Here is a 26,175-nt window from a genome sequence, read left to right on the forward strand (position 1 = left end):
TGTCTCCCTCTTTGGTACCAGGAGAAAATTTAACCACCCCCCACCCATGAACATTTTTCCCAGTTCTACTTTCTAGCCACTATAAGCCCAACCCACTCCCTCAGCTTTGGCCCAAGCCAGCCTGGACCTGCTTGTGCCCAACCAGCTCTTCCCAAGAGTCCCTCATGTGAATAACAGACGTCCCCTGAAATTATCTTGGTGTGAGAGTGTCATAAGCCTTGATAACTGAACCAAATTTTGGGTAGGGTGTCCACCCCACTAAAAAATAAACAAAAATTATATTTAAAAAAGCCAGTAACGACAGGAAAATAGAATAATGAAAGATACATGATTAATACAAAAGAAGGCAGAAAAGAAGGAACAAAAACCAGATGGTACAAATAGAAAGCAAATGTAATATGGTAGATTTAAATCAAATAATACTAATATAACACAAACTTAGAAAATGGAGAGGGAACATTTCCCATTTTTTTCCAAAGCCACCATAAATCTGATATCAGGCCACTTCAAGATTATAGACCAATATTAGCAAATTGAATTTAGAAACAAACATAAAAAAGGACCATTTGTCATAATCAAGTAGGGTTTATCCCAGTAATGCAAGATAACTTTAACATTCAAAATCTAATCAATGTAATTCATGATGTCATCAGAAAAAAAGGAGAAAACACCTATAACCATCTCAACAGAGCAGGAAAAGCATTTAACAAAATTCAATAGCCACTCATCATGATAAAAACTCACAGCAAACTAAGAATAGTACAGGATATCCTTACTCTGATAAAGGGAATCCATTAAAAATCTACAGGTAACATCAAACTTGACGAAATACTAAATCCACTCCCTCACCCCTCAAAGATGGGGAATAGGCAAGATGTCTGCTCTTACTACTTCTACTTGATATTATATTGAATATCCTAGCCAGGGCATTAAGCAAGAAAAAGAAATAAACACATGAAGATTGGAAAGGAAGGAGTAAAACAGCTTTGTTTGTTCCCCAGCAACATGACTGTCTTTGAAGAATAGACAGTATATGGGGATCTCACTAAATTTAAACAAGGCACTCCCTAAGTCTTAAGAGAATTACTGAACATAAAACAGAGGACAATTAGGTATGCCTCAACTTAATCACTGGAACTATTTATTGCCTTGCCTAAATTTCCCTATGGTCATAGCACCCACTGCCCTAAATTATCCCATAGTGACCAAGGAAGCTCTGACCCAATGAGTAAGAAATTAAAATTAAAATTAATTTGTTGACATTTGCAAATTGGCTTGACAGGAGTTATTTCTATATAGAAGCAACATATAACTAGAAGACACAAATTTTAAAATACCATATACAACAGTAGCAAAAAACAAAAAATACTTAGGAATAAATTTAATGAAAGATATATAAGGCCTCCACACTGAAAATTATAACATGTTACTGAGAGGCATTAAATAAGTAAAAAAAAAAAAAAGTCTATGCATGGGAAGACTCAAATATATTATTAAGATATCAATATCAATCATTCTCAGAATGGTCAATAGATTCAACACAATACCAAATAAAATCCTAGGAGGCTTTTTTAGAGAAATTGAGGATCTTATTCTAAAATTTATATGGAAATGCAAGAACTTAAAATAGCAAAAATAACATTGAAAATAAAAACAAGGTTAGAGGACATAACCTGATTTCAAGAGACTTACTATAAAGCTACCCTAATTAAGACATCACGTTATTGGTATAAAGAGAGATAAACAGATCAAAAGAACAGAGCAGAAACTCTTAAAATAAATCTATACATAAAAGGTCAGTTGATTTCTGACAAAAGTGCCAACTAAATTCAATAAGAAAATAATCACTATTTCAAAAATGGTGCTGGAATGTCCACATGGGAGAAAATGATTCTCAACTGCATAAATTACAGCATATACAAAAATTAATTTGAAATAGATCACAGACTTAAAACATAAAGCTAAAATTTTATTTCTAGATGAAAATATAGAAGAAAACTTTCACAACACTGGGTTAGGCAACATTTTCTTAGAGAAGACATACAAAAGTACTAACCATAAAAAAAATTTACAAACTGTATTCCATAAAAATTAAAACTTTTTCTTCTTTAAAAGATACCAGCAAGAAAATGAAAATCAAATCAGAGACTGTGAGGAAATATTCACAACACACAGAGGATTTGTATCTGGAATATATAAACAATTCTTATAATAATGAGACAAACAATCCAATGGACAAAAGTGAACAGACATTTCATAAATAAAGATATAGAAATGGCCAAGAAGCACAGAAAAGATGCTCACAGCATCATGAGTCATCAGGGAAATACAAATTAAAGCCACAATAACATACTATTTCACACCCACATTTAGAATGGCTAAAAGTAAAAACAACTGGAAATATCAAGTGTTGCCAAGGATGTGGAGTAACTGGAACTTGCATATGCTGTTGACGGCAATAAAAAATGGTACATTTGGTTCCAGTTCTTGGTCACCATAACCCATCTTATCTCTCCTACTGAATGCAGCTATAAAACCTAGACAGACTACACAGAGTAGCTATTGGAAAACTCTGAAAAATAACAGAAACAGGCAAATTGATGACGATCAAGAGTTGAAGTACCATTAAAATGGTGATGAGTTTAGCATTTTTATTTCCTTTGGCTTTGTCTGGCTTGAACTTAATACAGTCTGAAACTCGAAGTGGGTATTAGCACAGACAGAAAGAGCTCCAGGAGAAGCCCTCTATTCTGGCTTGAGGAGTGAGAGTGGAAATAGCGTGAAAATTCCCATTTTTTTTTCCTTCTAGTAATCTCAACACTCAGGTAATTTCATGGTAGTAGTGGTCCAGCAGTAATGGGGGCACAAGGAGCTTAAAATTTTGAGGGAGGGAAACCTTCCTATCCCACCAGAGGAGATGTGATCTCAAGAGTGCGGAGTGAAGTCTGGTTGATTTTTTTTCTCCCTCTGTACTGAACCACTTGGCACTGACACAAAGTAATCATAGGAAGTACTCAGAAGAGAGGGGTAAAATAAGCCTCTGCTTTCTATCCTAAGGATCAGAAAAAGAGAGCTCAAAGGGAAATCATAGAGGAAAGCAACTCCTTAATAGGGTCTATAAACTCCTGGGCTTACCCCTGAGCTATGCATGTGTGGATCTGAACCTAAACAGCACACAATAGTCCCCCCTGATCCACGGAGGAATACGTTCCAAGACTCCCAGTGGATGCCTGAAACCCCAGATAGTACCAAACCCTATATACACTAAGATCAAGTGTATTATACATACCTATGATAAAGTTTAATTTATAAACGAGGCACAGTAAAAGATTAATAACAGTAACTAATAATAAAATAATTAAAACAATGTGCTGTAATAACAGAGATCTTAGCAACCTCAGCATACAATTTTTTTCTTTCCTTATTAAGTTGAGAACTTTCACCATTTCTCTTAAAGGAAACACTTTACGGCTTCTCTTTAACATATCCGAATATGTCCAGCATCACTACTCTTATGCTACTATTACCTAAAACAAGAGTTACTTGAACACAAGCACTATGATACCATGACAGTCGATCTGACAATCAAGATGGCTACTAAGTGACTAACGGGTGGGTAGAGTACACAGCGTGGATACTCTGGACAGAGGACTGATGCACATTCTGGGTGGGATGGAGTGGGATGGTGTGAAATTTCATCATGCTATTCAGAATGGTGCACAATTTCAAATTGATCAATTGTTTATTTCTGTAATTTTCCATTTAATATTTTCAGACCATGGTTGACTGCAAGTAAATGAAACTGTGGAAAGCAAAACCATGGATAAGGGGGGACTACTGTACCTACATTTTGAGAACTGGAGTATGGGATGCTTACTGCCCAAGTCTCAGACTGGCCACTGGATACACACACGCAGATAAGATCTGAACAGCACTGCAGAAGTTTTGAAAACTGAACTGACATGGAACTACAACCCACAGAAGGCTGACTGGAATACGTAACCTGAGCTCAAATGGGTTGACTGACTGATAAAACAAAAACATCAAAATTCTCTACAGGATTTAAATGAAACCAGGTATCTCATAATATTATGAAATACAATCCAAAATTACTCAGCATATGAAGAATCAGAAAAAACTCACAAAGGAATAGGCAATCAACTGATATCAATACTGTGATGAAAGAAGTGTTAGAATTATCTGACAAAAACTTTAAAGAAGCTATTAAAATGCTCCAACAAGTAGGGGTGGATACCCTTGAAACAAATGGAGAGACAAAGTTTCAGCAAAGAAACAAAATATATAGAGAAGAAATTACAGAAATTTTAGAACTACAAAGTGATATAACAAATAAAATACTGACTGGATGAGCTCATGAGCAGAATGGAAATGTCAAAGGAAAGACTTAGTGAACTCCAAGATAGAGCAATAGAAATGATTCCATTTGAACAATAGAGGAAAAAAAAGATTGAAAAAAAAAATCAACAGAGCTTCAGGGACCTGTTAGATAATACCAAAACATTTAACATTTGTGTCATCAGAGATGTAAAAGGAGAGGAGAAAGAGTGTGGTACAGAAAAAATATTTGAAGAAAGAAGGGCTGAAAACTCCCCAAATATGATGGAAGATATAAAAACATTGCTTCTTACTCATAGGGGCATAATGATTCAAATAACTGTAGATTTCTCATCAGAAATCATGGAATTCAGAAGGAAGCAGAATTTTAAAGTGCTGAAAGAAAACTACTGTCAACTCAATTGCACGAGCCACAAAAAAATCAATTGGACTTCAACAAAATCAAAACCATTTGTCTGCAAAAAACCCTATTAAGAGGATGAAAAGACAAGTCACATACTATGAGAAACTATTTGCAAATAACATATCCAGGGGCTAGCCTGGTGGCATAGTGGTTAAGTCCACACACTTTGCTTCAGTGGCCTGGGGTTCACTGGTTCGGATCCCAGGCACAGACCTACACACTGCTCACCAAGCCATGCTGTGGCAGCATCCCGCATAGAAGAAGAACTAGAAGGACTTACCACTAGGATATACAACTAAGTACTGGGGCTTTAGGGAGGAAAAAAAAAAAAAGAGGAAGATTGGCAACAGATGTTAGTTCAGGGCCAATCTTCCTCACCATAAAGCATACCTTAAAAAAATAATAATAATAACATATCCAGCAAAGGCCCGTATCTAAAACATATTAAGAACTCTCAAAACTCAACAGTAAGAAAATAAAAAACACTATTTAAGAAATCACTTCACTGGGCCGGCCCGGTGGCGCAGTGGTTAAGTGCGCACGTCCCGCTTCCGTGGCCTGGGGTTCACCTGTTCGAATTCTGGGTGCAGACATGGCACCGCTTGGCAAGCCATGCTGTGGCAGGCACCCCACACATAAAGTAGAGGAAGATGGGCAGGGATGTTAGCTCAGGACCAGTCTTTCTCAGCAAAAAGAGGAGAACTGGCAGCAGTTAGCTCAGGGCTAATCTTCCACAAAAAAAAAGAAAAGAAAAGAAATCACTTCACCAAAGAGGATGGTAAAAAAAATACATTAAAAGAAGAAAAGCCATTAGGGAAATATAACTGGAAACCCTATTGAAATACCACTGTACACCTATAAAAATGGCTAAAATATACTGACAATACCACATGTTGGCAAGGATGTAGAGTAACTGGAACACTCCATACGTTGCTAGTGGGAATGTAAAGGTACAGCCACTCTGGAAAAACAATTTAGCAGAGTTTAGTCTAAACAGTTGTTATAAAGTTAAAACATACACATATGTAACATAACTCAGCGATCCCACTCCTGAGTATTTATGCTACAGCAACAAAAACTGGTACACAAATGTTTATAACAACTTTAATTGTAATCAAACTGGAAACAACCAAAATATCCTTCCAAGAGTGAATGCATGGATAAACAAACTGCGGTTATCTATACAATGAAATTGTAATATAATATACAATTTTCTTAATAAAGCAATAAAAAGTAAAAGACTACTGACTCACAAAACACGATGAATGAATCTTAACTGTTTTTGCAAAGTAAAAGAAGCTAAAAACCCAAAAGGCTGTTACCTATTTTATGATTTCTTGAAAGGCAGAACTAGAGGGAAGAAAATAGACCAGGAACTGCCAGGGGTCAGGGAAAGGATTGTCTATAAAGGGATAGCATGTGGGAATTTTTGGATTGATGGAAATGCTTTGTATGCAGTTCACCACAAAAAGTGAATTTTACAGTATGTTAATTAAAAAAATTAACCAAGATGTGGGAAGGAAAATGGAATGCAGGATGTGACAAATGAATCTAACTATATTATAAATGAGCCACAAACTCACGTGGAAGGGTATAGGGAAGAAAGAAGCTGACCTAAAAAACATCAGTAAACAGTGTTTTCACTGGATACTGTAATGCTAAATTCAAGAGAAACTACACATAAACACTGTACTCTAGTTGGAGAATTTGTTTCTCACCTGGGTACGCGTTAAGAATTCTGAAACTACTTTATTTATATATTAACATAAATATATTGCAGACAATGAGAGCCAGATTTATCACCATTAGAGAAAGAAGTTACAAAGAAAGAAAGAAAAAACGCTAAAATCAACCCTGTGGTTCTGGCTTAGTTGGAGCTATCAATATCAACTTGAGGTTAAAAATATATATATACACACACAAATTAATAGAGATGGAAATGAATACAGATGTAGGTATTTGCACAAGTTTATATACATACATATAATTCTTAGCTTTATTCACTGAGAGGGGCTATAAACAGTGACATCCTAGTAGTAATGAGCAAAGCTGGTGCTTATATTTTGGTTTCTAAATACTGTTCTCCATTGATGAAAGTGGGGTATTGAAGTCTTCTACTATTAGTGTATTGTTGTCCATTTCTCCCTTCAGATATGTTAGTATTTGCTTAATATATTTAGGTGCTCCAATGTTGGGTGTGTATATATTTATGATTGTTATATCTTGATGAATTGACCCATTTATTACTATATAATAACTTTCCTTGTCTCTTGTTACTGTTTTTGTCTGCAAAGTCTACTTTATCTGATATAAATATTGCTACCCCTGCTCTCTTTTGGTTTCCACTTGCATGGAATAACTTTTTCCATCTCTTCACTTTGAGCCTGTGTGTCCTTAAAGCTGGAGTGAGTCTCTTGTATGCAGTACATAGTCAGGTATTGTTTTTTCACATCCAGTCCCTCTATGCTTTTTGACTAGAGAATTCAACTCAGTTACATTTAGAGTAATTATTGATAAGTAAGGACTTACTAATGCCATCTTATTGTTTTCTGGCTGTTCTGTAGTTTCCTTGTTCCTTTCTTCTTCTCTTACTGCCTTCCTTTGTGAATTGGTGATTTTCCATTGTGATATGTTCCAATACCCCTCTCTGTATCTTTTCTGAATCTACTATACATTTTTGCTTTATGGATACCATGAAGCCTACATAAAACACCTTATAGATATAAAAATCTATTTTGTATGATAACAACTTAACCTGAAAAAAAAAACCCCACTAACCTTTTACTCCCTCTACTTTCATGTTTTTAAATACCCTACTTTCAATAGCAAATGGAGCATCTAGAAGGAAAATTAACAAAGAAACATTGGACTTGTATCATACTTTAGACCAATGGACCCAAAAGACTTATATAGAGCATGCCACCTAACAGCAGCAGAATACACATTCTTATCAAGCATGAATGGAATATTCTCCAGGATAAATCATATGATAGGTCAAAAAACAAACCTTAGTAAATTTAGGAAGGCTAAAATCATACCAAGTACCTTTTCTGACCACAATGATATGAAACTAGAAATCAATACCATGAGGAAAGCAGGAAATCTTACACATATATGGAAATTAAGTAATGCAATCCTGAACAACCAATGTATCAAAGAAAAAATGAAACGGGAAAGCAAAAACATATTGAAACAAATGAAAATGGAAACACAACATACCAAAACCTACGGGATGTGGCAAAAGCAGTTCTAAGAGGGACATTCATAGCAATAAATGGCTATATTAAGAAAAAAGAAAAGTTTAATACAAATAATCTAACTTTATACCTCAAGGAACTAAAAAAATAAGAATAAACTAGCCCAAAGTTAGCAGAGGAAGGAAATAACAAAGATCAGAGCAGAAATAAATGAAAAAAAGACCAGAAAAACAACAGAAAAGATCAATGAAATTAAGATCTGACATTTTGAAAAGATAAACAAAATTAACAAACCTTTAGCTAGACTAAGAAAAAAAGAGAGGAGACTCAAATAAATAAAATGAGATAAATGAGATATGAAAGAGAAGACATTACAACTGATACCACAGAAATACACAGGATCACAAGAGAATCTTATGAACAACTGTATGCCAAAAAATTGGATAACCTAGAAGAAATGAATAAATTCCTAGAAACATACAACTTACCAATTGTGAATAAGTAGAAAATAAGGAGATTGAATCAGTAATCAAAAACCTCCCAACAAAGAAAAGTCCAAGACCAGATGGTTTCACTGGTGAATTCTACCAAACATTTAAAGAAGAAAGAACACCAATCCTTCTCAAACTTGTCCAAAAACTGAAGAGGAAGGAACATTCCCAAACTCACTTTACAAGGCCAGCATTACCCTGATACCAAAGCCAGATAAGGACACTGTAAGAAAACTACAGACCAATATCCTTGATGAACACAGGCACAAAAATTCTCAATAAAATATTAGCACATCAAAAACTACACATCTATAGACAGCTAATCTTCGACAAAGGGGCTGAGAACATACAATGGAGAAAAGAAAGTCTCTTCAACAAATGGTATTGGGAAAACTGGACAGTCACATGTAAAAGAATGAAAATCGACCAGTCTTTTACACCACTCACAAAAATAAACTCAAAATGGATCAAAGACTTAAAGGTGAGACCTGAAACCATACAACTTCTAGAAGGAAATATAGGCAGTACACTCTTTGACATCAGCCTTAAAAGGATCTTTTTGGACACCATGTCTTCTGAGACAAGGGAAACAACAGAAAGAATAAACAAATGGGACTTCATCAGACTAAAGAGCTTCTACAAGGCAAGGGAAAATAGGATTGAAACAAAAAAACAACCCACCAATTGTGAAAAAATAATTGCAAATCATATATCTGACAAAGGGTTCATCTCCATAATTTATAAAGAACTCACACAACTCAACAACAAAAAAGTTAAACAACCCAATCAAAAAATGGGCAGGGGACATAAACAGACATTTCTCCAAAGAAGATACACAGATGGCCAATAGGCACATGAAAAGATGCTCATCATTGCTGATCATCAGGGAAATGCAAATCAAAACTACACTAAGATATCACCTTATACCTGTTAGAATGGCTAAAATAACAAAAACAAAAAATAACAAATGTTGGAGAGGTTGTGGAGAAAAAGGAACCCTCATATGCTGCTGGTGGGAAGGGAAATTGGTACAGCCACTATGGAAAACAGTATGGAGATTTCTCAAAAAGTTAAAAATAGAAATACCATATGACCCAGCCATCCCACTACTGGGTATCTATCCAAAGAACTTGAAATCAGCAATTCAAAAAGACCCATGCACACCTATGTTCACTAGAGCATTATTCACAATAGCCAAGACGTGGAAGCAACCTAAGGGCCCATCAACTGATGATTGGATAAAGAAGATATGGTGTGTGTATATATATATATATATATATATATATACACACACACACAATGGAAAACTACTCAGCCATAAAAAAGGATAAAATCATTCCATTCACAAGAACATGGGTAGACCTCGAGGGTATTATGTTAAGTGAAATAAGCCAGATAGAGAAAGACAATCTCTGTATGACTCCACTCATGTGTGGAAGTTAAACACGTAGACAAAGAGAATAGATTGGTGGTTACCAGGGGAAAGGGGGTTGGGGGGTGGGTACAAAGGGTGAAGTGGTGCACCTACAATATGACTGACAAATAATAATGTACAAGTGAAATTTCACAAGGTTGTAAAATATCATAATCTCAATAAAAAGTAAAAAAAATAAATATTAGCACACCAAATTCAACAGTGTATTAAAAGAATCATGCACCATGATCAATTGGGATTTATCTCTGGGATGCTAGAATGGTTCAACATTTGCAAATCAGTATGTGATATGCCACTTTAATGGAATGAAAGATAAAAATCATATAATTACCTCAATAGATTAAGAAAAAGCATTCGACAAAATACAACATCCTTTCATAACAAAAACTTTCAACAAATTGGGTGTGGAAGGGACATATCTCAACATAATAAAGGTCATGTATGACAAACCCTCAGTTAACTTCATACTCAATGGTGAAAGGTTAAAGCTTTTACTCTAAGATCAGAAAATAGATAAAGGTACTTCTCTTACCACTCTTATTCAACATAGTACTGAAGTCCTAGCCAGAGCAATAAGGCAAGAAAAAGAAATAGAAGGCATCCAAATCAGAAATGAAGAATTAAAATAGTCTTTTGCAGATGAAATGATCTTATATAAAGAAAACCCTAAAGAGTCCACCAAAAACCTGTTAGAACTAATCAATGAACTCAGTAAAGCTGCAGATACAAAATCAACATACAAAAATCAGTTCTGTTTCCATACACTAACAATAAAATATCCGAAAAAGAGATAAAGAAAACAGTCCTATTCACAACAGCATTGAACCCAATAAAATACCTAGGAATAAATTTAATCAAGGAAGTGAAAGGTCTGTACACTGAAAGCTACAAGACTTTGATGAAAGAAATTGAGGAAGACACAAACAAATGGAAAAATATCCCATGTTTATGGACCAGAAGAATTAACACTGTTAAAATGTTCATACTACCCAAAGCCATTCATAGATTCAATGCAATCCTTATCAAAATTTCAATGGCATTTTTCATAGAAAGAGAAAAAACAATCCTAAAATTTGTATGGTGCCACAAAGATCCTGAATAGCCAAAACAATTCTGGGAAAGAAGAACAAAAAATCAGAGGCATCACTCTTTCTGATTTCAAACTACACCACAAAACCACAGAAATCAAAACAGTATGGTACTGGCATAAAAATAGACACAGAAACCAATGGAACAGAATAGAGAGCACAGAAATAAATCCCTGCATAGTCAAGTAATATTTGACAAGGGAACCAAGAATATACAATGGGGAAAGGATAGTCTCTTCAATAAATGGTGCTGGGAAAATTGGATAACTACATGCAGAAAATTGAAATTGGACTCCCATCTCACACCACTCACAAAAATTAACACAAAATGTACTAAAGATTTAAATATAAGACTTAAAACTGTAAAACTCCTAGAAGAAAACATAGAGAAAAAACTCCCTGACATTTGTCTTGGCAAGCAGTTTTTGGATATGACACCAAAAGCACAAGCAACAAAAGCAAAAATCAGTAAGTGGGACTACATCAAATAGAAAATCTTCTGTACAGCAAAAGAAACAATCAATGAAATGAAAAGGGCAACATACAGAATGGGAGAAAATATTTGCAACCCATATATCAGATAAAGGATTAATATCCAAAATATATAAAGAACTCATACAACTGCATAACAAAAAAACAAACAATCCAATTCAAAAATGGGCAGAGAATCTGAATAGAGATTTTTCCAAAGAAGACATACAAATGGCCAACTGGTACATGAAAAGGTGCTCAACATCACTAATGATCAGGGAAATGCAAATCAAAACCACAATGAGGTATCACTTCACACCTGTTAGAATGACCATCATTAAAAAGACAAGAGACAACAACTGTTTGCAAGAATGGAGAGAAAAGGGAACCCTTGTGCACTGTTGGTGGGAATGTAAATTGGTGCAGACACTGGAAAACATCAGGTAGTTTCCTCAAAAAATTAAAAATAGAACTATCATATCCAGCAATCTCGTTTCTGGGTATAGATCCAAAGGAAATGAAAACGAGATATTGAAGCGATATCTGCACTCCCATGTTTACTGCAGCATTATTTACAACAGCCAAGATGTGGAAACACCCTAAGTGTCCATCCACAATTGAACTGAAAAAGAAGATGTGGTATACCTATTCAGAGGAATATTATGCAGCCATTAGAAAGCAGGAAATCCTGTCATTTGCAGCAACATAGGTGGACTTTGAGGGCATTATGCTAAGTGAAATAAGTCAGAGAGAGAAAGACAAATATTGTATATCAGTTATATGTGGAATTTAACAAAGATGAACTCATGGAAACAAAGAGTAGAATGGTGGCTACAAGGAGCTGGGGGAGGCCGAAATGAGGAGATATTGGTACAAACTTCCAATTAGAAGATGAATAAGTTATGGGGATCTATGCGAGCACTGTGATGATAGTTAATAATGTATTATACACTTGAAAGTTGTTATGAGAGTAGATTTTAAATGTTCTTACCACAAAAAAAAAGGTAATTATGTGACATGATGGATGTGTTAGCTAATGCTATGGTGGTGACTGTTTTGCAATATATGTGTCCATCAAACTTTTAAACTTACACAATGTTCTATCAATAAAGCTGGGGGGAAAAAAAGAAAAAGAATAAATCCTATTCTCCAAAGAAAAGAAACGAGGGTTGATTTCAGGGCTAGGGCAGGGTAAAGGAGCCAATAAGAAAGTGTTCTCAATAGCTATAACTGAAACAACTTTTGAGTACTATTAGATTATAATCCAAAGAATGAAATAAATGCTCCTGAGTCCACAGTGATGTACATGAATAATTAAAAGAATAAACAAATGGGGGAGGAACAATAGCTCTTGCTTATAGAAGAATTTCAATTAATAAATGTGGAAGGAATGATAGAAATTTTAAAACTCCATTAGAATACCAGAGTAATAATTGCTACAGGCAAAATCCACTGATGAATGCTAAAATTAGTGATCAAAGTTTAAGCACAAACAGGATATTTGCATAGTCCATCAGTACCTCCCGCAAATATTTAGTATTTACAAAGAAAAAACAGTAACTTTACAGTGGAGAATCTGGGTAGACACCACTTTAACTAAGTGATCAAGGTTAACATCACCAATTATGCATATCAACAATGTGCTCCCTGATGAGACGCACTGAGAACGCATAATCTCAGTCGAATCTTGAGGCAACATCACACAAAGCCAAATGGAAAGACTTTCTCCAAAACAACTAATCAATTCTCTCCAAAGTGTCAAGGTCATGTGAAACAAGGAAAGACTGAGAAACAGCCACAGATTGGAGGAGCCTGAGGAGACAAGACAATAAAACGCAAGGTGGGATCTTGGGTTGGATCTGAAACTTTCTGTTCATTTAGGTTCATTTATGGAAAAACCAGGTGAAATCCAAATCAGTCTATACTTTAGTAATAATTTTATATGAAGGATAATTTCTTAGTTTTAGTAAATGTTTTAAGGTTATGATGTTATGATAAGATGTTAACATAAGGAGAAGTTTTGGTACAGGGCACATGGGCAACCTTTAACATATTCCCCAATGACTTCTGCCTCCTGGTATTCATGCCCTTGTGTAATCCTTAATCCTTGAGGATGGACAGGAAATAGCGATTCACTTCTATCAAATAGAAATGTGGCAGAGTGGTGAGATTCACTTCCATAGGTTACAGACAGACTGCAGCTTTTGTCTTGGGCACCTTCTCTTGCTCTCTCACTTGCTCACTCTGAGAGAAGCTTAGCTGTCGTATTTGAGCTGCCTTAAGGAAGGAAGGAACTGATGTCTTTGGCCAACAGCCATGTGAGTGAGCTTGGAAGTACACCCTCTCAGTCAAGCCTTGAGATGAGACCACAGCTGCAGCCAATACCTTGTCTGTAACCTTGTAAGAGACCTTGAGCCAGAAGCACCCAGCTAAGCCACACCTGGATTTCTGAACCACAGAAACTTTGGGATAATATTTATTGTTTTAAGCTGCTACATGTCAGGGTAATATGTTACACAGCAATAGATAATACAGGAACTCTTATCACTATTTGTGCAACTCCTCTCTGCAAGTCTAAAATTATCTCAAAATTAAAAGTTAAAATATATATATATTTAATACATATATATTTACACATGTTTTATGTATATAGCTTGAATTATTTATGGACTCTGGAGTCAGACAAATCCAGGTTCAAATGCTATCTCCAACACTTAACGGCCATGTGATCTTGGGCAAAACATTTAATTTCCCTAAGTATTAGGTTTTTAAAATCTATAAACTGAGGTAATAATATCTATCCTTGATGATTATACTAAGCATAAAATGATATAAGCATCCACTACAATGCCTGGCATTTAGTACATTCTGAACACATGACATTATTATTATATTGTCATGTGTTCATGACATTATATTATTATTATGCCTATTATTATTATACATATTTATAAACATCTATTATTTTCTTCTCATTCAAGGAATTCAGCTCCAATAACTTGGCATTTTATCACTTTGAAGAGTTTAAGTATTGTATATAAACTTGTCCATCTTTTAATTTCTAAACATTAAAAAAGGAAAAGAATCAGTAATGATCTCTATAGCACCCTACCATTTATAACACTTGAAACCAGAGATTGACCTTGTTTTTTTTTGCCCCAATCCAATTCCCAATTAGTAACTTTTGGAGCTATAAGGGACCTTTCACTTTTCCAACCCTTTCCTTCCACCATCATCTACATATGAATGCCAAAGATATTAAACGACTTGTCCAAGAGGATAGTTGGTAGAAGAGCTGAAGTAGGATTCAAGATTCAGGCAGACAGTACCATGTAGTGAACAAGCTCTTGATCTGATTAAACAGGCTGCGTTTGAATGCCCATTCTGCTGCTTACAAACAGTATTACTTGAGACAATGCTGTTTGCCAACAAAGTAGCAATGTCAGTGTCTCAGTTTCCCAGGGGGTAAACAAGGATACCACCACCTACCTCATGGTTATCATGAGTATTAAATGAGATAATATATGTAAGTCTCTCATTGCCATGGCTACCACATGTGGAAGCTGAATAAACATTTTTTCCCCTCCTCTTTTCCAAGCCCAGTGCTCACCATTATGATATGCTGCCTTCTTAACTATAAGGTGGAAATATTATATACACAGAGTAACTCTGTTTAGCCATACTGTAAGAGACTCCTTAATGTAAAACTGAATTAATAACAGTATTAAAATTAGGCTGAATAATGTAAATCTAATAGATTTATCCACTGTGAAGTGAGGCAACACATCAGGGAGCACATTATGCTAATATGCATTACTGGTGATGTTAACTTTGATAACTTGGCTAAAGTGATGTCTGCCAAGATTCTCCATTGCAAAGTTCCCTTTTTTCATTGCAAATATTAAATATTTGAGGAGAGGGGCCAGCCCCGTGGCCGAGCAGTTAAGTTTGCACACTCCGCTTTGGCAACCCAGGGTTTCACCAGTTCAGATCCTGGGCACAGACACGACACCGCTCGTCAGGCCATGCTGAGGCAGCATCCCACATGCCACAACTAGAAGGACCCACAACTGAAATATACAACTATGTACTGGGGGGATTTGGGGAGAAAAAGCAGAAAAATAAAAAGAAGATTAGCAACAGTTGTTAGCTCAGATGCCAATCTTTAAAAAAAAAGAAATTTGAGGAGAATCATGAAATGAAAACAGAGAGCGAGCGAGTGCAGGCACAAGCCAGCAAGCAGGAGAGTGAGTGCATGTATGCACACCCTCCCAAAGCCTGGTCTTCAACATATCTCCAACACAACAAATAAGGAATTAGTAAATTGTAGCACTGGATGATCAAAGATTCTTCTCAAAGTAATCCAATGCTTTAAAACACTTGATGGCAAGTCTTGTCAAAAGACCTTTGAAAGTATAAATACATTACCTTCAGATGTTCTCTTACTTACGTATTTAACCCTTGAAAGACTTCTAGCAGATTAGTCAGATACAACCTCCTCTAAGAGAAAACATACTTCCTTTCCCCCAAGAATTTACATTTGCTTAAGTATTTTAAACCCTTTAGCACAAATTCCATCAGCTTGCTTGTCATCACGAGACTCACCGATCTGTGGATATCGGAGTCCCTTCTGGATTGGAATAGCCTTCCAAATCTGAAATGTTCACTTGTGTTTGCCTTGACGTTACTATCTGGCTATTCTGAAAAGGCATGATTTTCAAGTCCTGAGTAACAGTACTACTATCTAGAAGAGACTGTACAACTTGGAAGTCCAGTGAAGATTTAGGTCCTAGAAAACCTAAAGATTCTTGATCCTGTGCTACAGGATTACTGGTCAATAATGTGGAGGTCGGTTCCAATGATCTTGAAGATATAGTTTGTAGGTCAGACTTAAACTCACTATTCATCCTTGTTTTAGAAGCAGGATCCAATGAATGAAATCTTTTATCTAAGGTTCCACTATCCAACTTGGAAGGAGTCTTGGGACAAAGAGTTATACGAACACAAGAAAGTGCTTTTCTATTTGAAGGTGGAGTAGATGCAGATGTTACTAATGTACATTGATTTGGGGCTGATTGGGAAACCACATTATTGAACTTGGCTTCAACATTTATATTAGAAATGTGTGATTTAGGCTTAGGTTGATTATTCTTTTCTACTACACAATTCTGACCTTGAGGAAGGGGGGAATCATGTTTTCTCATGTGGTGATCTACATCTGAGACTTTGCTTTGTTCAAAGAGCTGACGTTGTTCAAGAAAAATGGAAGAAGGAAGGTCTGAAGCTATATAATCCTGACCTTGAGGAAGGGGAGAGTGGTTTTCTCTCATCTGATGATCTACATGTGGGGATTTGCTTTGTTCAAAGAGTTCTTGTTTTTCAAGAAAAATGCGACAAGGAAGGTTTGGAACTACATAATCCTTATGTTGAAGAGGGGGAGAATGGTGTTTTCTCACGTGGTGATCTGCATGTGACACTTTGCTTTGATCAAAGAGCTCTCGTTGTTCAAGAAAAATATGCGAAGGAAGGTCTGGAGTTCTAGTTACAGTCTTCTGTTTTGCTCCTAGTGTGGAACTTGGTCTGCCCATGCTAATGAGGGTATGGTTATCAGAAAAATGAACTTCCTTGAAATTGCTACAATTTGCACTGGTACTGGGCTCAGAAAGACTGCCTTTAAAATATCTTTCTAAGAGTTTTTCTTCTTGGTGAGAATGTTCAACAGGTAATTTTTGGCTTTGCCTACTACTTTCCGCTAAAATAGTCACAGCTTTATCTGGTGAATGACTAATGGTTTTAAATGATGAAGGGGAATAGGTTTTCTGTTTTAGATCTCTAGGAGGATTTTGCTCTTCAGTAAAATGAGAATTAAATACCCCCACAGATGCTCCAGTACACTGGTTACCTTCAGTAACACCAACCTTAAGAACAGAGGAATCTGAAAAGCATTTAGAATGTCGATGAGATGAAAAAGTGATGGAGGTAGTAAACTTTTTCATGGGTTCTGGGGGCACCATTTGTGATGAATGACAATCCATTTCTTCAGGTGGCACACAAGCAGGTTCTACTAATTCTGACAGCCAAGGGTTCATCCTTTCACGGAATGGCATTCGAAGCCCCTTGCTAATTTTGAAGTCATCAGCTGTAAAGTTTTGAAATGGGGAATGACTTTGTAACTGCAAGGAATTCCAGACTTCAAAATGGGGGTTGTTCTGGTCTAGTGATCTGGAAAGGTTGATGTGCCTGGTTCTGCATGATGATGGGCTCTGTTGTCCTCTGATCATTTCTGAGGTATCAGCAGATCTGAAAACGCAAGGGCGGCTGTCCAATTGTGGTTGTTCAGCAGTTAGAGTCCTGAAACATCCTTTTTCATGGCTCTCAATAATAATGTGACTACATACAGCTTCTGGCTGGCATCCTATTCCCCGTGGACTCCGTAAACCCTAGAAGATATAAACAAGTTCTTACTTGAAGTAGTGTAAACAGTTATATAAAATTCAGTTTTACATTCAGGCTATGATTTGACCATGAAGATCATTTTGATCTTTTACAATAAAACAGGTAAGACCACAACAAGAAAAAGACAGTTAACTATAGAATAAAATGGCTCACGATAACTAAGACTACGCAGTTAATTTCCTGTAAAAATTTTTCACTAAAGTAACAAAAGCAAAGACCACTGTTGTCCCCCAGTATTCTCACAGTTTTTCTTTTAGTAACAAAGTCCCTTACCTCAACTTTTGCTGGTCACATGGCCACCAAGCTGGAGACGTTTCCAGTTTCTTTTGCAGCTAGTTATAAGCCCATATGACTAGGTTTAGGCGAACAGGTTATGCACAAAAGCAGTAAGTACAACTTCTGCTTCCTGTCCTTAATAAAATCAAGTTCTTGACCTCCATGTTCTTACTACCACCATCACTACCATCACCATTACTCTTGCCAGCTGAAAATGGTGATGTCTAGAACAACCCTGGAAGCAACGTGCAAGGATGGCTTGGCTGCCCAGTCAGCTTGGGTCTTCAGATGACCTCAAGGCGCAGAGCTCCCTTTCCTATCCTGGACTATCACATGAAAGTAAAATAAAATTCTACCTTATTTGAGCCATTGTATTTTTGGGTCTCTTTGTTACAGAAGCTTGGCGTACACCCTAGTATTTTACCACAAATAATAGGAAAAACAACTAGTACCTCTTCCTGGGGTGTAGGATCAGTACCTAAAGATACCATAAATATAACATTTCTTAAAGATTTCTGTGTTTTATCTATAAAGTCATAACCTGGCAACTACTTGATGATATAGCCACATTTGATTTTATATAAAAACATTTTAAATTATACTGCCACTTCTTACATAATGGAGTAGATGTACTTTCCCCTATTTCTCCTGCTAGGTACAACTGAATATTCTGGACATCACATATAAAACAAACTTAAGAAGAAACTAAAAGATGTAAAGAAGCCAAACTGGCTAGGGACCTTGGGATCTGAGGAATGACATGGTAGTGAGATCCCTAGGGTTTCTTTTTACCTCAAATATATACCAGATTTGGAGCTGAAGAAGCCAGTGACCTAGGAACAAAGAGCACAGAAAAAAGCTCTAACAAAAACCTGCTCTCATTAGCTAAAAAAAAAAACAGTAAAGGTGAAGTCCAGCAAGACAGAAAACTTTTAGACAATAATTGCTCTATTCCAGCCAAACACCACAGAAAAAATACTGTGGCCTCAGCCACATCTATACCAGCAAAGGCCAAGTAAAGAGCCTAGAATTCTACCCTTGCAAACCTATACTGAGGCACCTCAACATCCAGGCCAAGGTGGTATTAGAGATGACCAAGGAAAAGCCCAGGAATTATTTTCACACCAGCTGGCTGGTAATGAGCTAATTCTCATGTGGTGTCAGCGGTGTCAATGGTTTTAGTGGAGACCACACAGAAGACCGGACTTTCATCCCCACTCAGAAGTAATGAGGTGCCCTGCTCTCTCCCAGCTGCAGACTGGAAGAAAATATTTGAAAATTCCATATCCAATAAAAGACTTGTATCTAACATATATAAAGAACTCTGAAAACTCAACAGTAAAAAATAAAAGACAATCCAATCAGAAAAATAGGCAATAAAAATAGACATTTCACTGGAAAGGATAGAGATGGGAAAGAAGGGCATGAAAAGATGTTCAACACCATTAATCATTAAGGAAATGCAAATTGAAACCACAATAAGATAGCATTACATATCTATCAGAATGGCTAAAACAAAAAACAGTGACAACACCAAATGCTAGTGAGGCTGTGGAGTAACGGAATCACTCACACATTACTGGTGGGAACTAATAAAATAGTTCAACTACTCTGGAAAATGGTGTAGCAGTTCTCAAAAAACTAAACATACAACTACCATATGACCCAACGATAGCACTTCTGTTCCCACAGAAACAAAGACTTATGTTTACCAAAAACCTGCACATCAATGTTTTCAGCAGCTTTACTTATAATAGCCTAAAATTGGAAAACAACCAAGATGTCATTCAATAGGTGAATTTTTTTTTTTTTTTAGGAAGATTAGCTCTGAGCTAACATCTGCTGCCAATCCTCCTCTTTTTGCTGAGCAAGACTGGCCCCGAGCTAACATCCATGCCCATCTTCCTCTACTTTGTATGTGGGATGCCTACCACAGCATGGCTTGCCAAGCAGTGCCATGCCCACACTTGGGATCCGAACCGGCGAACCCCAGGCCGCCGAAGTGGAATGTGTGCACTTAACTGCTGCGCCACCGGACTAGCCCCAATAGGTGAATATTTAAACAAACTGCAATACATCCATATCATGGAATACTACGCAGTAATAAAAAGGAACAGACTAGTGATACACACAACAATCTGGATATTTTCCACAGAATTATGCTGAGAAAAGCCAATTTTAAAAGTTGCATATCATATGGTTTTATTTTTGCCTGAGGTTAAGAAATGGGTGAGGGCAAGAGAGAAGTGGATATAGCTATTACAGGGCAACATAAGGGACTCTTGTGATGATGTAAATGTTAACTATCCTGACTGTATCAGTGTTAATATCCTGGTTGTGATATATTATTACAGATTTGCAAGATGTTACCATTGGTAGAAATTGAGTAGAGGGTAAAAGCAATCCTTCTATACTATTTACCACTGCATATAAATCTACAATTATTTCAAAATAAAATGTTAAATTTTTTAAAAAGCCAATAAATTAATTAAACACCACTGGATAAAACTAACACTTTAAAAATGATATTTTTATTCCATGGCTTCTTATTACCCTGACACTACCTGACATACCACTGGGAAATAAATATTCCAATTTGAGAAACATAAACTTAATCCAGCCTCTTAAAACTGGGCATAATTAGATATGCCCAGTATAATTATACTCATCCCCAAAGATATTTCTTCCTTCTTTCCAACAATCCATACCTTACCATTTTTTTTGAATATTCCAAGTCCTACAATCTCCCATCGCCTCTTTCAAGTTTTATAATTATAAACATCTTTCACAATAAACTTTCCATTTAAAAAATTCTTATAGCTTTAGTCTTTGGCAAATAAATTTTAGTATTTTTATATAACCTTTTCCAGATAAGCTATAAAAACTTTTGTTACATCCCAACAATGATTAACTAGATATGTAACAGGCTCTTAAAAGCTATTGTTCAGCTGAACAAAATCCAACACTCTTTCATGATAAACTCACTCAGTAAACTAGAAATGAAAGGGACTTCCTCAACCAGATCAAGGCTATCTACAAAAAGATGCACAGCTAACATTATACTAAATGGCGAAACAGTAGATGCTTTTCCCTTAGGACAAGAACAAAACAAGTGCGTCCATTCTCCCTGTTATATTCAACGTCATCCTGGAGGGTCTAGTCAGGGCAATTTGGAAAGCAATTAGAGAAATTTAGATTGGAAAGAAAGAAGTAAAACTATCTCTATTTGCAGAAGACATGATCTTCTATATAAAAAACCCCAAGGAAATCACACAAAACCAACTAGGACTAATAAACAAGTTCAGCAAAGTTGCAGGATATGAGCTCAATATACAAAACTCAACTATATTTCAATACACAGTGAACAATCTAAAAATGAAATTAAGAAAACAGTTCCATTTCCAATCGCATAAAAAAGAATAAAATGCTTAAGAATATATTTACCTAAATAAAATAAGAGTACTATACTATAAAACATTGTTGAAAGAAATTACAGAAGATCAAAATAAATGGAAAACTGGCCCAATGGATTGGAAGATTTAATATTGTTAAGATGGCAATAATTCTCATATTGATCTACAGATTCAAGGCAATTCCTACCAAAATCCCAGCTGGCAGTTTTTGCAAAAATTGACAAGCAGATCCTAAAATTCATATAGAAATTCAAGGGACCCACAGTGGTCAAACCAATCTTGAAAATGATGAACAAAGTTAGAGGACTCACTTTCTGATGTCAAAACTTAACTACACAGCTACAGTAATCAAAAAGGTAAGGTGGTACTGGTACAGGGATAGACATATAGATCAAGGGAATAGAACTAACAGTACAGAAATAAACACTGACATTTATGGTGAGTTGATCTCCAACAAAGGGGCCAAGAGAATTCATGGGTAAGAATCATTTTTTCAGTAAACAGTCCTGGGACAACTGAATATGCATGTGCAAAAGAATGAATTTGCCCTCTATATATAAAACTCTAAGGAGACAAGCAACAAAAGTAAAAATATATAAATTGGACATCAAAATTTAAAACGTCTGTGCATCAAAGCACACAATCAGCAGAGTAAAAAGGTAACCTACAGAATGGGAGAAAATATTTGCAAATCTGGTGAGGAGTTAATATCTAGAATATATAAAGAACTCTTACAACTCTAAAATGAAAAAATAAACAACCTGATTCAAAAAGGGGCAAAGGTCTTGAAAAGACACTTCTCCAAAAAAGAGAGACAACTGGCCAACAAGCATATGATGCTCAACATTGTTAATCATCAGGGGAATGCAAATCAAAACCATAACAAGACATAACTTCACATGCGTAAGATGGCCATTATCAAAAACACAGAAAGTCACAAGTATTGGTGAAAATGTGGAGAAACTAGAATCCTTGTCCACTTTTGGTAGGAACGTAAAGTGGTACAGCTGCTATGGAAAACAGTACGGCAGTTTGACAAAACTTAAAAACAGAATGAGCACATGATCTAACAATTCCACTTCTGGGTCTACACTCAAAAGATTAAAAGCAGGGTCTCAAGGAGATATTTGTATGCTCCTGTTCACAGGAGCACTATTCACAATAGCCAAAAGGTGGAGGTAATTCAGTGTCCATTGACGAAAGAATGGATAAACAAAATGTGGTATATGCATACAACAGAATGTTATTCTGCCTCTAAAAAGAAGGAAGTTCTGACACATGATACAACATGGATAAACCCTGAGGACATTAGGCTAAGTGAAATAAACCAGTCACAAAAAGACAAATACTGTACAATCCTACTTTTATGAGACACCTAAAGGAGTCAAATTCATAGAGACAGAAATTAGAATGGTGGTTGCCAGAGACTGGGGAGAAGGGAAAATGGGGAGTTGTAGTTTGATGGATATATAGTTTCAGTTTTACAAAAAGAAGAGTTGTGGAGATAGGCTGTACAATAATGGGAATATAGCTAACACTACTGAATTGGATACTTAAAAATGTTTAAGATGGTAAATTTTATGTATATTTTACCACAATTTTAAAAAATAAAAAAACTTTTATCACCTCAAAGGGGATCATAGACTTAAATATAAGAACTAAAACTAAATCTCTTTGAAGAAAATGATAAATCTTTGGGACTCTGGGATATGCCATGATTTCTTAACATGACACCAAAAGCACAAGCTATCATAAAAGAGAAGTATAAGTTGGACTTCATCAAAATAAAAAACTTGTGCTTCAGAGGTCACCATTAAGAAAGTGAAACGATAGCACATAGGGGAAAATATTTGCAAATAAATATCCAGCAAGAGTCTATTATTCAGAATATACAAAGAACTCTTACAATTCAACAGTAAAAAGACAACTACATTCAAAGGATTTAAATTTAGACAACTAAATGGGCAAAGGATTTGAATAGAGACATTTCTACCAAGAAGATAAATGACAAATAAGCATATGAAAAGGCATTCAACAGCATTTATCATTAGGAAAATAAATCAAAACACAATGAGATACCACTTCATATCCATCATAATAGCTATAATCAAAAAGAAAATAACAAATGTTTGAAAGGATGTGGCAAAATTGGAACCTTCATATACTGCTGGTGGGAATGCAAAGTGGTGCCGTTACGGTATATACCCAAGAAATGTGAAAACATATTCACTCAAAAACTTTTACACTTATATTCATAGCAGCACTATTCACAATAGCCAAAAAAGTTGGGGGGGGGAGTGTATCAACTGGTGAATGGACAAATAAAATATGATACATTCATACAATGGAATATTACTTGGCAATAAAACGTAATTAAGTACTGATTCATGCTACTACACAACATGGATGAATCTTGAAAACATTATGCCAAGTAAAATAAAGGAGTCACAAAAGATCACATATCATATGATTCCATTTACATGAAATGTCCAGAATAGGAAAATCCATACAGAGAGTGGATTAGTCATTGCCTATGGCTAGGGGAATTGGGGTGGGGGGGAGGGGAGAAGGGATGATAAAAATGTTCTAAAATTAGGTTATTGTACAATTCTGTAAATAAAGTACAAACCATTAAATTATAGACTTTAAATGGGTAAACCTTATAGTATGTAAAGAGTACTCCAATAAAACTCTTACAAAAGTACTATTTAGCTGATATATGTCCTTTAGAAATTTCCAGAGACTGTTTCTCAATTAAAGTTTTCACTTAGATCTATTTCAGTTTTATCAGAATGTATTATTCTCTTATTGCTCAGCTTAATATTGCTAGTCACAGACTTCATAAAACAAGCCAGAAAAGATAGAAAAAATAGTTCTTCCCTGTCACATAAAACAAAACACACACATGTGCATGCGCATGCAAACACAGAGAAATCTAGCACTAAAAGCAAAATCTACCCTCCACAAAGAAATGAAACATGGATTACTACTCCATGCAAAACTTCCTTGAAAATCAAAAAGGTATGGAAATAAATGCTTTTAAAAACAAATACGGGTTACCATAAATTTGACTGTAAAATTTTAGAAAAATTTATAAATTAACACAGAATTACCTGGCAGGAGTAATTTTGTAAGTTGTTCATGGTTTTATTTTTTAGGACCTCGAAACAAAAAATTTAAAAAAAACAGCTGAAACAATTTCTACTTGTATTAGAATCAACAAGTGTTCTTTTTAAATGTTTTCTGGAAAAACCTGAAAATCTTGCTGTACATTTAAAATCAATCCCAAACCTACTAAGATGAGTAGAACCTGATTATTTATATTCAAAACAACTTAAACATACAACAGCAAACCTAAGCAATAATATTGTGTGTGAACACATGTATATAACAGAGCTTTAAAATATATTCTTTTACAAGAATGTTTAATGGAGAAGTGAACACAACATAAGCAAAAGATAGACAGAATATAAAATATACTAATCAGCTTATAAACAAATGCTTTATTGAGGCAAAATTCATATAACATGAAGTTAACCATTTTAATGTACACAATTGGGTACCATTTAGAACACCTCTGTGTAGTGTGTAACCATCACCTTTATCTGGTTGCAAAATATTTTTACCAACCCAAAAGGAACCCATATCCAGTAAGCCATCTCTATTCCTTTCTCCTTTCCACTCAGCATTTGGCAAATACTAATAAACTTTCTATCTCTATGAATTTATCTGCTATGGATATTTCATATCAATTAAATAATATGTGACCTTTCATGTCTGGATTCCTTCACCTAGCATAATGTTTTCAACATTCACCTATGTTGTAGCAAGTATCAGAAATTCATTCCTATATATGGCTCAATAATATTCCATCATATTGGATATACGACACTTTATCCATTCATCAGTTGATGGACATTTAGCTGTTTCCACTTTTTGGCTTTTGTGAACAATGCTGCTACGAAAACTTAGGTATAATTTTTTGTTTGACCAACTGTTTTTCAATTCTTTTAGGTATATATCTAGTACTGGAATTGCTGGGTCATACTATTTATTATTCCGCATTATTATTATTGCAATCCTATCAACTGTTTGAGGAACTGCAAATCTGTTCCCCACACCAGCTGCACTATTTTACATTCCCACCAGCAATGTATAAGGGTTCCAATTTCTCCGTACCTTTGCCAAGCTTTTTATTCTCCATTTTTAAAATAAAGCTATCTTAGCAGGTTTGAAATGGTACCATTGTTCTTTATTTCCTCATATGGCTTTGTGTTACTGTCTAGTGGCCTTTCATTTCACCTGAATGACTCCCTGTAGCATTTCTCGCAGGAAAAACCCCTAGGTTAATGTTTACCTGGTCTTAAATTCTTGTACATTTCGAAAGCTAGTTTTGCCAGATACAGAATTCTTCTTTGGCAGTTTTTTCCTTCAGCACCTTAAATACATCATCCCACTCCCTTTAGGCCTCCATGGTTTCTAAAGAGCACTTGACTGTTAATCTTACTGAAGATCCCTTGTAAGTGATGACTTGCTTCTCTATTGCTGCGTTTAAGATTTCCTGTCTTTGGTTTTCAGCAATTTGACTA

General features: G+C 35.6%; 1 protein-coding gene across 9 annotated transcripts in view; it reads right to left on the reverse strand.

Annotated features, from left to right (window-relative positions):
- ALMS1 (ALMS1 centrosome and basal body associated protein) overlaps positions 1-26,175 on the reverse strand; it is a 251,540-nt gene that overhangs the window by 99,920 nt on the left and 125,445 nt on the right. For all 9 annotated transcript variants that reach the window (XR_011503935.1, XM_070511957.1, XM_070511958.1 and 6 more), the window contains one exon: positions 16,047-17,881. Coding sequence is in view for 8 of the 9 variants with exons in the window: in XM_070511957.1 (XP_070368058.1) it covers positions 16,047-17,881 (1,835 nt within the window). In the remaining variant the exon portion in view is untranslated. The remainder of the gene's footprint in view (positions 1-16,046; positions 17,882-26,175) is intronic.

Source organism: Equus asinus, chromosome 6, assembly GCF_041296235.1.
Source record: "Equus asinus isolate D_3611 breed Donkey chromosome 6, EquAss-T2T_v2, whole genome shotgun sequence".
Taxonomy (NCBI): Eukaryota; Metazoa; Chordata; class Mammalia; order Perissodactyla; family Equidae; genus Equus; species Equus asinus.